Source organism: Opisthorchis viverrini, assembly GCF_000715545.1.
Source record: "Opisthorchis viverrini unplaced genomic scaffold opera_v5_7, whole genome shotgun sequence".
Classification (NCBI taxonomy): domain Eukaryota; kingdom Metazoa; phylum Platyhelminthes; class Trematoda; order Opisthorchiida; family Opisthorchiidae; genus Opisthorchis; species Opisthorchis viverrini.
Genome location: NW_008751663.1, coordinates 905,768 through 918,119, shown reverse-complemented (window position 1 = coordinate 918,119; position 12,352 = coordinate 905,768). Strand labels below are relative to the sequence as shown.

At 43.4% G+C, this 12,352-nt stretch overlaps 1 protein-coding gene across 1 annotated transcript in view; it reads right to left on the bottom strand.

Moving 5' to 3' along the window:
- The window catches only part of T265_00699 (hypothetical protein), a gene marked incomplete at both ends in the record, with an annotated part of 36,672 nt that extends 24,632 nt beyond the window's left edge, over nucleotides 1–12,040 (bottom strand). The window contains 2 exons of the mRNA XM_009164548.1: nucleotides 147–333; nucleotides 11,623–12,040. Coding sequence (XP_009162812.1) covers nucleotides 147–333; nucleotides 11,623–11,751 — 316 coding nt within the window. The remainder of the gene's footprint in view (nucleotides 1–146; nucleotides 334–11,622) is intronic.
- Nucleotides 12,041–12,352: the final 312 nt, after the last annotated feature.

The following is a 12,352-nucleotide window of genomic DNA, read 5'->3' as shown; positions in this document are numbered from 1 at the left end:
TATCTATCTATCTATCTATCTATCTATCTATCTATCAACGAAAGCTTTACCCGAAGCTTTAGTTAATGCCATCTCTGATCTGAAATCTGTCACCACATATGTCTCATTAGTTTGTAGCGAGGGAAAAGTCATTCAGCATTACTTACGTGATCCTATTAGTAAAGGGGTAATCACCGGGACAATGAAAACCTCTGCGTTGTTAAGAAAATCAGCGCTCATGAAGGATTGTTCGTTGTACGAGAAGCGTTTTGCGTCTTCGTGTTTAGTGAAATATACCATTCCCATTCCAACATTGAGTAGCGGCTGCGTTCTAAGGGGTGGAACGTGTTCGGCCTGAAAAGGGGTGCCAAGTGAAGGGAGGAGAAAGTAACTAATTAGACTTTGGGGTACAAACTACACATGGAAAGGTAGGTCATCACACCTTTCATGCACGGGACCTAGAATCCACTGGTAGATGAGTGTGCACTCCAGGTTACTTGGGTTTTATCAGATAGATCCCCATGATGCTGCTAAGACGAATTTTGAATATGTTTATATTTGCATGCTTATTGGGGTAGCCTACCTGCATTCTAGACGATTGTACAGTTCTAGTAAATCAAACATTTTTCATGCTAATACTCGTTTCGTTTGAACACTTCTCCTCTCAGCAAGACTAACTTATTCCGGTTAATCAACGACAAAATGAGGAAAGACTAGACACGGATCTGGCCTTTGTACGAGCTTATTAAAAAATAACGTTTTTCCTGATCATACTGGGTTTTGTACTCGGGACGCCCAGTAACAGAGGGAACCATTTACCGCTACACCACCAGTGGAAGCTGATCAAATGTGATTTACATATATGTTCGGTTCACTTACGCCATAAATGCACCGGGTGTTTCGTGGAGGAGGTGCTGGTTACCGAGACTGTTGAATGTCGGTAAAACAAGCCTCTAATCTACACGCTGATACCTTATATGTGCGCATATCTGGATGTCCAGTCAGTCACGTTAATGTATAATAAAGACCGACGAAATCGATAAAGGAAGTTTCATTAAGAGGTGAAGAGCACACAGAACTGTTCGATTTTGGCGGAAGGATGGAACAAAGAAAGCTATTTACACTCGGTTACTCCAGAATTGAAATCATGAGTACCTTCTCCAAGTTGAACCGAAACCGCTCACCATATCGAGATGGCTGTAATAGAGGGGTGCGCGGTGGAATTGTTTTCCCAGCTGATCTGTAGAAATATGCCACAGTTTTAGACCTATCGGTGAGCAAAACGATGTGGGGTCGCTGGTTCAGACCGACATTCGCACTGCATCAATGACACTTCTGTCATGATTAAGGACAGATGCTCAGTCTCAGCATTCGTGAATGGAAGCAATACCTGTAAGCATCAGCCGTTGACTGGTACAGCTGAATACAAAAATATACGCTCGAAAGGGGCTAATCAATGATCATCCCAGTATTTAACACCTAGTTCCGAAGCAATGCTACCGAGGCATAAAGACCACATCAATTCTGCTATGTGGTAGATTCTAGCACTAACAAAACGCACACAGCCTCGCCGAATTTACAGGGCTCACAGACGAAAAATTTGTGGACTCTATTTGGACTTTGCCTTACTTGCTTGCCTGTTGAGTCTAAATGTGGAATTTTTTAAATTGGAGTCAAATGGGTCAGAAATTACGAATGAAGCAGTAGAATTCATAACTACTTCTTGGCTGTGAATAAATAGGATTTATGAGTTTGATTTATTTTCTCATCGTTCTTTATGACCAAAAAGTCACACCGATTCGGTCGGGTATGAGCGCCCTGAAGGGGCAGGTATCCTGTCACATGGAGAATAACACCAGTAGCCAGTATACTGGTCGGTTCCCGTCTCCGTATCCCGTCATAAGTAGGAGTGGGATCGCTTTTTCGTTCTGTGTAACTGCATAACCCTAATTCTTAAGACCATCTGAAAACACTCATAAGTTTGGTTTAAGCGAACTTATTTCTGAACCCTAAGTTGCGGCTACTTCAGGGTGCTTCAAGTGAATTGGTTCATTTTTCTGGTTTCAAGATTCGGGGCTGCATCATATGGAGCAACGTGGCCAAGATACATGAGATGTCCGCGGCCAATCATGCACTTTCGGCTTCCCTTAAGTCAGTTACAGTTTGGCTACTCACAAGTAGACACACTTTATTAAGATTTCCCCAATGTCGGATATTGAGAATTCGACGGCCATTGGGCAGAGTTTTCCCTCCTACAGACAGGGAATGCTAAAACTGGAATGTCCGCTTTTAGGATGATGGGGTTGAAAATGGATGTAAGTTGTTGTTTCCCATATGCAACATCCATTGGTCTACTTTCCATACGTTGATTAAAAAGACCATTTTTTCGCAAAAGTGTAATGCAGAAAATTTTCCGTGTAGTCCGTCGAAGTGGGTTTCCTGCAGATCACCAATGCTTACTCAAATCGATCACTGGCTTCAGGTCGCAAGAGATTCAACCCAATGCTAAAAACGTTGAATGCAGTTATTTTTGTCGCACCTAGGAATACTTGCCGTCTTTTACTGTTTTCGAAATAGGGTGGACAGCGCCTCTCTAAATTTGAAATACTCGTGTGACGGTGATATTACTGATGGGGGAGGCATGCGAGTAGTATGCTTCCGCGTAAATCCGCTTTGCGTCTCTTGAAAAGTGAGATCTGTTGTGGAACTTATTGAGTCACTTTGTAGCATTTGCTTGGATTTGAGCAACAGTCAATAAATATCCGGGAAAGTTCAGGAAGACGCGTTCAAAGAGAGGATGGATATTCAGTTTTTGTAAACGAGAGTTTCGCTGTACTGTCCAATAGTCTGTAACTGTTCAGTTGGCATTTTCTAATATATAACTCCGCAGTGAAGGCCTTTTTCCTTTCAGTTATACTTTAAGTGGAAATCTTCTAGGTTCTTGAAATGGGCAGGCTAGAAACACTGCTGGCTGACAAGACTGTGATACGTAGTCCAAACCTCGGAATACTTAATACCGCCAGGATAGTGCGAGGAGATAGGACACGATAACGCAGTGTTTCAAGCCTTATTTGATTCAAATGCATTTACATTCCTTTTCATAAATGTTTGATCGACCCAGCTGGTAGCATTGACCTTCACCAGAAAAAGATCCTGCAGACGATACTGTCATACAGGATACACAAATGTGGCCCCAAACCTGGGCTCATGAATACCATGAGACATTATTGGAGAAGCGTCAGCCATAATGTTATGAAAAGTATAGTGTATTGATTTAAAGGGGTTTTGAGGCTAAATCTGTGGATGAAGAGGTATCAAGGGAGTGCCGCTCCCGTTTGTTCTCTTCCAGGTATTTTTGTGTCAAATGATCGGATTTATAATCTTGTCAATTCCGAGCCCATCTGGTAGGACTTGCCAGATTTTGACAAAAACTCATTCCGCTCATCAAGGTGGTGTACTTAAGGAAAATGTGGATGGCCCTCACAATTTCATTGCTGTGTGTTTTTCACATTGTATGTGAAGGTTTGTGTCCAGGCTGACGAATCGGGGGTCAAATACCAGTATGAAAACTTTTGTAAGGCGAGCGAACGTGTTATATAATAATACTGACTACAGTATGAACATGGAAGCTTACCTTTTCGGCTTTGTAGACCACCGCTATTCGGTTCCACAAGACAGTCTTCGCTACTAACTAACAAGTTAGAATGAATGAGGTGTCTGAGGGGCCATTTTTCAAGCTAGTCGAAAATCAACCTGTAACGAATAGTACTGCTGGACTTACTTGTACTCTTAGATACCCAGTCATTCAAGTGTTGATGACTATCAGTAGTAACTAACCTGGCGGGCCACTGAAGCTAATACACTACTACCAGAGTTGATAACGTACAGCGCTTTCTACAACCTACCAGTCAATGTAGTGAGTTCTGTGCTCCCGCCGTACCCACCTGACCAAAAGAACAGAGTGTGCCTAAGTACCTTGTTTTCTAGAAATACACTCATTTGCAAATCAATTTGGTTTTTACGAGAGACTCAACCGAATCTGCGTTTGTGATATTCTACAACCGAATGTGCTGCACACAGGCCGCCTCATGATTCAGTTGGCACGACATTCTAGATATCGCAGTATATTTTCATTGAGGGAACTACTCACAAGGTTGCTGAAAACTCTTCGACAACCTACGACCGGTTTCGCCCTTCTTGGGGCTCATCAGGTCATTATCATCATCATCATTATCATCATCATCATCATCATCATCATCATCATCATCATCATCATCATCATCATCATCACCATCATCGACAGCATGACATCAGTGTTCAACACTGATGCTTCACTGCTCAGGTAGGCGCAGTTCCCGAGTTTCCGTCAACCTTATGTTCTACTTGANGATGTCATGCTGTCGATGATGGTGATGATGATGATGATGATGATGATGATGATGATGATGATGGTGATGATGATGATGATGATGATGATGATGATGATGATAATGACCTGATGAGCCCCAAGAAGGGCGAAACCGGTCGTAGGTTGTCGAAGAGTTTTCAGCAACCTTGTGATTAGTTTCCTACATAAAAATATACTTTGTTTTCTGATTTCATACGAATCGCAGAGACAGTCCACTTATTAAAAATCACCTTGCCCGAATAACATTCAGGCTGTTCCACGTGCATACTTGCCTGTGCACCTTTTATCAACTACAGCGCAGATCCGTTTTTAGGCATGTCCTAGGCTTACCGTTGAAACTACCCTCGCTGTGACTCAGTTGATTGCTACATCGGCTTGGACAGAGATCACCTCATTCTTACGTTTATTATTCCAGCCTCATTAGGCTGGTTATTGTCCTCATAATTAAGTTTCAGAACTGGCAAGCCCAATTAGGCGTTGATTTCATCTAATTTGTCAGCAGCTAATCAGTAGATCGGGTAAATAGTCAATGTGAGGACCTCGAACATCATGATTGAGTTTATTCCAACATCCTGAAGAAGGCGTCCTTTCTGTCTTGGGCTACGGATTAGTCGATTCATTGATTATTCAAGCTAAACTCAAGCTAAATTGCTTACTCAGGCTAAATTGACCATTCAAGCTCAGACTACTTGACTACTACTGAAGCTGAGTAGTGTTTTTAAAAATCGGTCCCAGTTTGATGAGACATGTAAGCATTGGATTTAGTTGAGGTTGATGCACACATTTAGCGAAGTTTTTGGTCGAAGAGGCCGATATGTAACCAAGACGAATACAGATGAATACTACTCGAGTGTTCTTCTTTGGGGTATGACTGAATACCTGAATGTTCAACTTAACAATTGGTGGAATATATTTTCCTGTTCATTCTTGGCTTTAAATGAGGGTGTTAAGGATCACCTGGGGAAGTTAGAAAATTGCTGAATTTGAGTATGTGAAAAGCTGAGATGCTATTTACAATTCCTTGAATCTACGGGCGTGATTCAGACTTACGTGGATTGAAGCTTTTTTTGTCAATCTCGGTCACAAGCCTTGAACAGAGTATGCGGGTTGCGGGCACGTCTTTCTGCATAAATACGTTAAGTTCCAAAAGCCCGAACTTTCTGAGTTACTTCGTGGTACAAATATGAACGAATTCGTTTTGTTGTAACATTTAGCTTGTGATAGTGCCAGCCTAATGCAATTGCATTTCCTGCCAAACCTTACTGCCTTGTGGTTAAGCTTTTGAGCCGAATACTTTGGTTGAGGACCCTCCTGTCTAAGTTTAGGTGCTCTGTAAGTACAATCATACCATGTCGGGCATCGCGTGGTGTCACCAGCCGGGTCGCCTTACTTACTGTATACAGCAGGGTGGGTAAACGCAAACATGCTACTGCTGACGGCTCGACTGTTACACTCAGGTTTTCCCTTTCCCTACCTTATCCAAGGTTGAATGCTCTCGCCGCAGCGCTAGAATTGACTCTTTTGCTCGACGCACATCANTCATGCTGACGTCTCGACTTTTACTCTCAGGTTTTCCCCTTCCCTACCTTATCCAAGGTTGAATGCTCTCGCCGCAGCGCTAGAATTGACTCTTTTGCTCGACGCACATCATACCCAACTGCAGCTCTTGTGTATTCGAATTCAGTAACAACTCTAAACACCCTATCCACTGGATGAGGTCTCCGTGACTCCTCCTACGTTTGGCTAGAGATGCTGTTTATCTCCTTTCTCCAGGTCACACCCTTCACCAGCAAGAACTCATTGTTTTTTGTATCTACCTCATGTATTCGATATTCACCCACAGTTCCTCATGAACTTTTGACCCTTAACATGTCGAACCGATTGTGACGAACTTTTAACGTGCGCTTTTTGACCACTTGTGTTACCACGTGGAATGCGCTCACGTTTGTCGGTAATTCACATCTGGTTGCAGGGTTTTCATTGGACTTGTACCAATTCGTGCAACACTTAGATGGCAATCCCCACAAAATGAGGTCTGTGTCCCTCTCATTTATGCATTTTGTACACGTACCGCATTTTGTTACTAAATTCCAAGACTTCGAAATTCTTGCCTTATGATTTCGCGTGTCACTCAGTTGGGCTTCCTAGAACACGTCACGTGTCTTACATATTGCAGGAAATGACGGTTGATCGATTTCAGTGGCGTTCGTGCTGTCAGTTTCTTTCCAGATTGATTGAGCACTTGGAGGTGTGGACACCTTAGAATGCTTGTTCAACACAAGGTCCTTAACCAGCACTTTTTCTCCAAGGCTTTCACAAACGAGAGATTTAGCTGGGTTCCAGGTGTGTCTCGAAAAACCAAATTAGTTTGCAGATGAGTGTATATTCGCTGATTCCGTGCAATTTGGTTTCAAGCAGAACATAAGGTTGACGGAAACCCGCGGACTGCGCCTATCTGATGAGCTCCAAAAGGGCGAGACCGGTCGTGGGCTGTCGACGGATTTTCAGCAACCTTATGAGTAGTACATTATTAGATAAACTTTATGGCTGCACGACAGAGAAGCATCTCTGAAGATGACAACGATGATAATGACAATTATGATGATGGTAATAATGGCGATGATGATGAGGATGACGATGATGATGATGAAGGTAGCTTTTACCTACCGAGTACCCTAGTAACAGTTCTGTTCTGCTATGATATACCCACATTTCTTAGTTGCACGAGCCAACCATCAAAATTTCCTATTTTAAAGTCTTTTTGGGCTGTTACCTGCATGGTTAGCAGGCTTGACAAAAGAAAGGTCGACTGAGTACATTGATGTCGACAATGGTGTAACATGCTTTCGGCTGCAAGAATCTTGAAAGCTTGGCAGCTACAACCACTGTACGAACAGTACGTGGTTCTTACAGCTGAGTGCGAAAGATACGGCCACAATTTGGAAGCGATGACATTTTCAGTCAGTTCAGCAATTGGGTAGCTACGCATTGAAGCCGATACCTCTGATGCACGGGTAATTTGTCGATCAGAAGTCTATCATTTGTTTCTTTAGCTACTCATTTCCACAGACAGTCATCTGGCTATATCACTCGAAACCACAGAATAAATAGCTTAGTGACAACTTGCTGCAGTTCCTGATTATTTCATCGAGCTTCTTCTGTCAGCCACATATCGTCTTAGCTGAATGTGCTGAAATCGATGGGAGCCGTCTTTGTTGATCATTTCCCCCCACCGGTGCAATCAGCCCAAGTGGTTAGAGCTCGAGTTTACTGACCGGAAGGTCCGTGGTTCGAATCCGACCTCCGTCACTCGACTTCCCCTGTCTAGGCTTGGGCAACCTGGCAGTATCCCAGCCCTCGTGCTTCCTTCGGGTGGCATGGCAGCTAGGCACCGGAAGGGTGCTGAGCGTTTTCCTTTCCTTTCCTTTCCAGGCTTCACCCCGTCTTTGATGCATTTTTAGATTGTTCGATGTTTCGGCTAACTTCAACATGAATGAAAGCTTACAGCCTCCTGCGCTTCCATCCATTCACAACCCTTGTGTTTTCGCAACCAGAAGGTTACTGGTCAAGTCTGAATGTACCTTGGTTAGTTGCATAACTTCACTTTCTTTGCACATTCCTATCCTATTTAGTTTCTACTGAATTTTGCAGTTGTCTTAAGGATCATACTCATCAAATTTACTACACGCCATCATCACTTTCATCGTTACTGGCATCATCGATGAATTTGGTGGTTTTACTAAAAGAATCTAACTTGACTGTAAGGACTACCTATTAATCTAGGTATCTTTGGTTTTTGAACCCTTTCTCGAAAATGTCTACTATACTGGTTATGATGAACAGCTGTTTTTGATCTCTTTACTCTACAGATTCACTGAACACCAAAACATAAAGTTGGTGTCCACCGTAGATGTGAATTACGGAAAGAGAAGCCAAGACCGTTCGATAAATATAGACCTCACTTAAGAGAGTATGAGTGGTGTGGTCTTTAGTTATGATCATCTGATGTCATGGGCAAGAAAATTGGGCAGAATATCATATGTTTAGCTAATTGTAGATTAACAGATTGAATAGGCATCAAGGAAACATAATGGAGGCACAATGGAAATGGCCCTCTAAATCGGACCATAGAAAACGCTACCATTCTCGATACGTAGAGAGTGAAGCCAAAATGAATTTTTTCAGTATGAATTCAGTGAAGCAGAAACCTTCATCAAATTCACCTCAGAAAGAGATACCAATGGCGATGTCCATTTATCAGGTGCCGGCATTGAAGGGCACCACATTGGTCTATTGAAGATTTACACGATGGGGTTAGTGCACCAACCCCGGCGGAGTCGTTCCCATGCCTTACTAACTGAGCAGAGAGAATCTTTCCTGATGAGCTAGTAAAACGGAAGCTGTTGCCGGTAGCATACCGTGAGACGATAGATTTTCTGGAAACTCCATTGCAGGGCACATGAACGGAGAAGAACTCAAAGGTTACTGTCATCCCAGTGTGGAAAAAAAATCCATGTACAATGGCCTTCCGTCCAGGGGTGATTTGGTGGTCAACGTGCTGACCAGAAGGCCTTACACCAGTCTGAAAAAAGTCTTCGCTGCCGCAACCCGTCCAGTTCGGGTCACATGCAAAAGTCTGCGTTCTTTTAGTTTCCGAGATAGAGTTTCAATGAGCTCCCAAAATATGTCATTATAATCCTTTCCTTGCTGTTGTGCAGGCACGCTAAGAATGACAAAACCCCATCCACCTCCGAAAAAGCTTCTGAAACTACGATGAGCTACACGCAATCCAGCCAAAGTTTTCGTTTAGAAGGCGTCTACAGTGACCGAGACCTATCGCCAAGTGGAGTAGCTATCCGGCTTTTTGTTCGTAAAACAACCCTGTTAGCGTGCTGGCCCAACAAAATCCGACTCACCTACACCAAAATCCGGTTTTGAACACAATCCCCATAAAAATGAAGAACAATGAGTATCCAGCTGACTTTATGGAACGTATGTCCCAGCCACCCAATCCAGATACAGCATTCACATTGAGGGTTGAACCAGCGGACACCTTGCGAAGTATTTAACCGCTCCACACTTCTGGAAGTATCCGTTGCACACTCTCAATCCACAACGTCAGCACCACTTTCCAAGTTGAAAACACACAGCAAAAACCTGGTTCGCAAGGAACAGCAGCTCACGGTCGACGGCCGTGCTAACTATATCTACATGATTGACTGTACCGATTGAGGTAACCAGCAGACAACTAAAGGTTCGAAACAACTACTATGAACGACCGGGCAGAAGGGTATGAAAGAGACTACTAAAAGTTTTGGCGCTCTTGGTGTGACTCGCCTTCCAGGATGGAGACCGCGTGATCACACGCTGAAAGATATGTCAGTAGTCTTCTTGTTGTCAGATTACCCGAATGAGTGTCTGGAGGTGCAAACACCTTGAAATGATTATAGTAAGCAAGCATGAAGTCCCCTGACCGTCAACTTTTATTCTCTTCTTCACAATAAAGTTTTTAAATAACTCAAGGTTGTGTGGCAGCGAAGCATCGGTAATGAACACTGATGATGGTAATGACTTGCTATCCACAAGACCCCTTCTTGATTTGGCAGGTTTGATCCGTTCACTCATCACACAATGTCTCATTAACCACACCGGACTACCTTGCACCGCAAATTAATCGTGAGTTCTGGTGTGGAGCGTGCATTTAATGTAACACACGAAGGCGCGTGCAAACGGCAGAACAAGACTCTCACATCAATCAGACCATAAGTGGGAATATGTTGACCAGTCTCAGGCTAGGCAACGTTTTACTGTCAGTCATTTGTTTCTTGATATAAGTTCATATCAGTTTGTCCGCTTTGTATTTACCAGGATTCTGACTATGGTCCCACAGGCTGCACTAACAACCACAGTTCAACTTGTTGCTGAATTGAACTAGATGTCTCCTGGTAGACACTCAATGCCATATCTTTCCGGTTTGCTGTTGTCTACTGTGTTCATTATAGTGTGTTAAATACTGTTGTCCTATTCTTTGCATCTGCACGAGTTAAAGAGATATCAGCAAAACATTCGTCCGCCCACGTTTGTTTTCGATCCAAGTGTACTTATACTGCTAAGTCAATCAACAGCTAAAATTCTTGATATAACATTGCCTGATGGGTTACTGGTCTGTCACACCGAGCTGACCAGGACTAGAAACTGCATCACAACAGCAACAGCAGTATATATTTGACGGTAACCTCAGTAGGATGTGCTAAGTGAATCCCGATCGATTTACAGATACGCTGAACCAAATTCCAGTTCAGATGGCTTGCGCTCCATACTACTAAACGGATCAAAACCTGGCCATTGCGCGCTGAGGAAGTCAGAAGACTTTCACTTTTTGACCATCGATTTCTTAGGAGCGTTACCTGAGTCCGGTGGGGACACCAGATCAACAATACTGAAGTATGTCGAATTGTATTCGGAAGAAATAACTGACCCTCGATAGATGAACTGATCACACTGCATAGGTTGCACTGGCTTGGCCACGTACTGCGTAAACCAGCCGACCGAATTCCCCGAAGGGTTCTTTTGGCACAACCACATGAAGGGTGAAAGAGAACCAGAGGCGGTCAAACAATGACTTGTCAGTGAAGCATTAAAGCCGTTACCAGCAAACTCAGCTGCGCTGGTCATTGCCGTTTTCCTGGATAGGGACCCGAGACGGGCCACATCAATGGTGGGAGACATTGTCAGACATGGCCCAGTTGCGCCTTCAGTGGCTCTCATTCATCCAAGCTATTGCCTTCAATGCATGGTTCCCTTTCCAATTCCCCCTACTTGACAATTCACTGGCACCAATTTATCGACTCCCTCCTCCAATGCTATCTACCCCACCTTCCCAATTTGTCGGTGAACGAAACTGTGGCAGCTACAACAACTATATGACAAGTGCGCGGTTCTGACAGCTGACACTGAAACTTGTGTTTTGAAATGCTGTGGCATCGTGAGTATGAGGACAGGTAGTGAGGGAGTTAAACTGTATTAAATGTTGAGTGCTTAGTGGTACACCACGTCATGACAAGTTCGTCATTAGTTCTTTCACTCCGAACGAGTGCTCATGTGGAATTCGTGAAAAGTTTGTGGTCCAATGCAAGAAAAGCCAATACAATAATGCTGCGCAGTGGTATAAGATAATGTCATTTCGTGATATTAATATAACTTCATATGAGTTGTGGATCGACAATAAAACTCACGTCATTTGAAATCCCAATCAGAGTGCCTCCGTAACCATTTTGCAATATGCTCATAAAGCGATAGAGTGAATTCCGCAAAGCATACAGATCTTGAAGCGGCACCCGAAAAATTAATAACGCACCTGGCATAGTATCATAGTAGTCCCAGAATCACTTTACCGTCAAGGCCAATGTATTCAATCGATAAATTTCAATTTCTCTCTCTCTCGCTCTATGTCAGCATGCAGACATTCAGAATGGGAGGATTTCTCTCTCAAGGGTCACTCAGGAGAATAAGCAAGATTGTTTCACTTGAAAACTTGGTTGCTTTCCGATAAGACCATCAGAAGTGGAAAACTGGTCGTGAGCAGTTTTTCTGTATCATCCATTTTACCGTTGAGCCACACTAGAGGAAGGTTAGAACTTGGCGAAAGCAACCACGTGATTAGCTCGTAAGGGTGCCCTTCAAATTTATTGATTACTCACAGGATCAGCCTAGGGTCATTTATTTTCTGTGCCAATGTGCATTCGTTACTATGACCGATTGACAATTAAGCTCGCTGACAAAGAAATCAGTAGTAGCTACACTTATCAAGTAGTTAGATCGGAAAGAAAATGCCCGTCCCAACTTTTGATTTGCTACGGGATTCTGTCTGAAGCTTTCTGCTGTCGGAGAACGATTGGGTTAGTGTTTAACTCGGTGGTTGGAAATTCGAAAGGTCAGACAGCATGGAAACGCCTCTTCCGATCG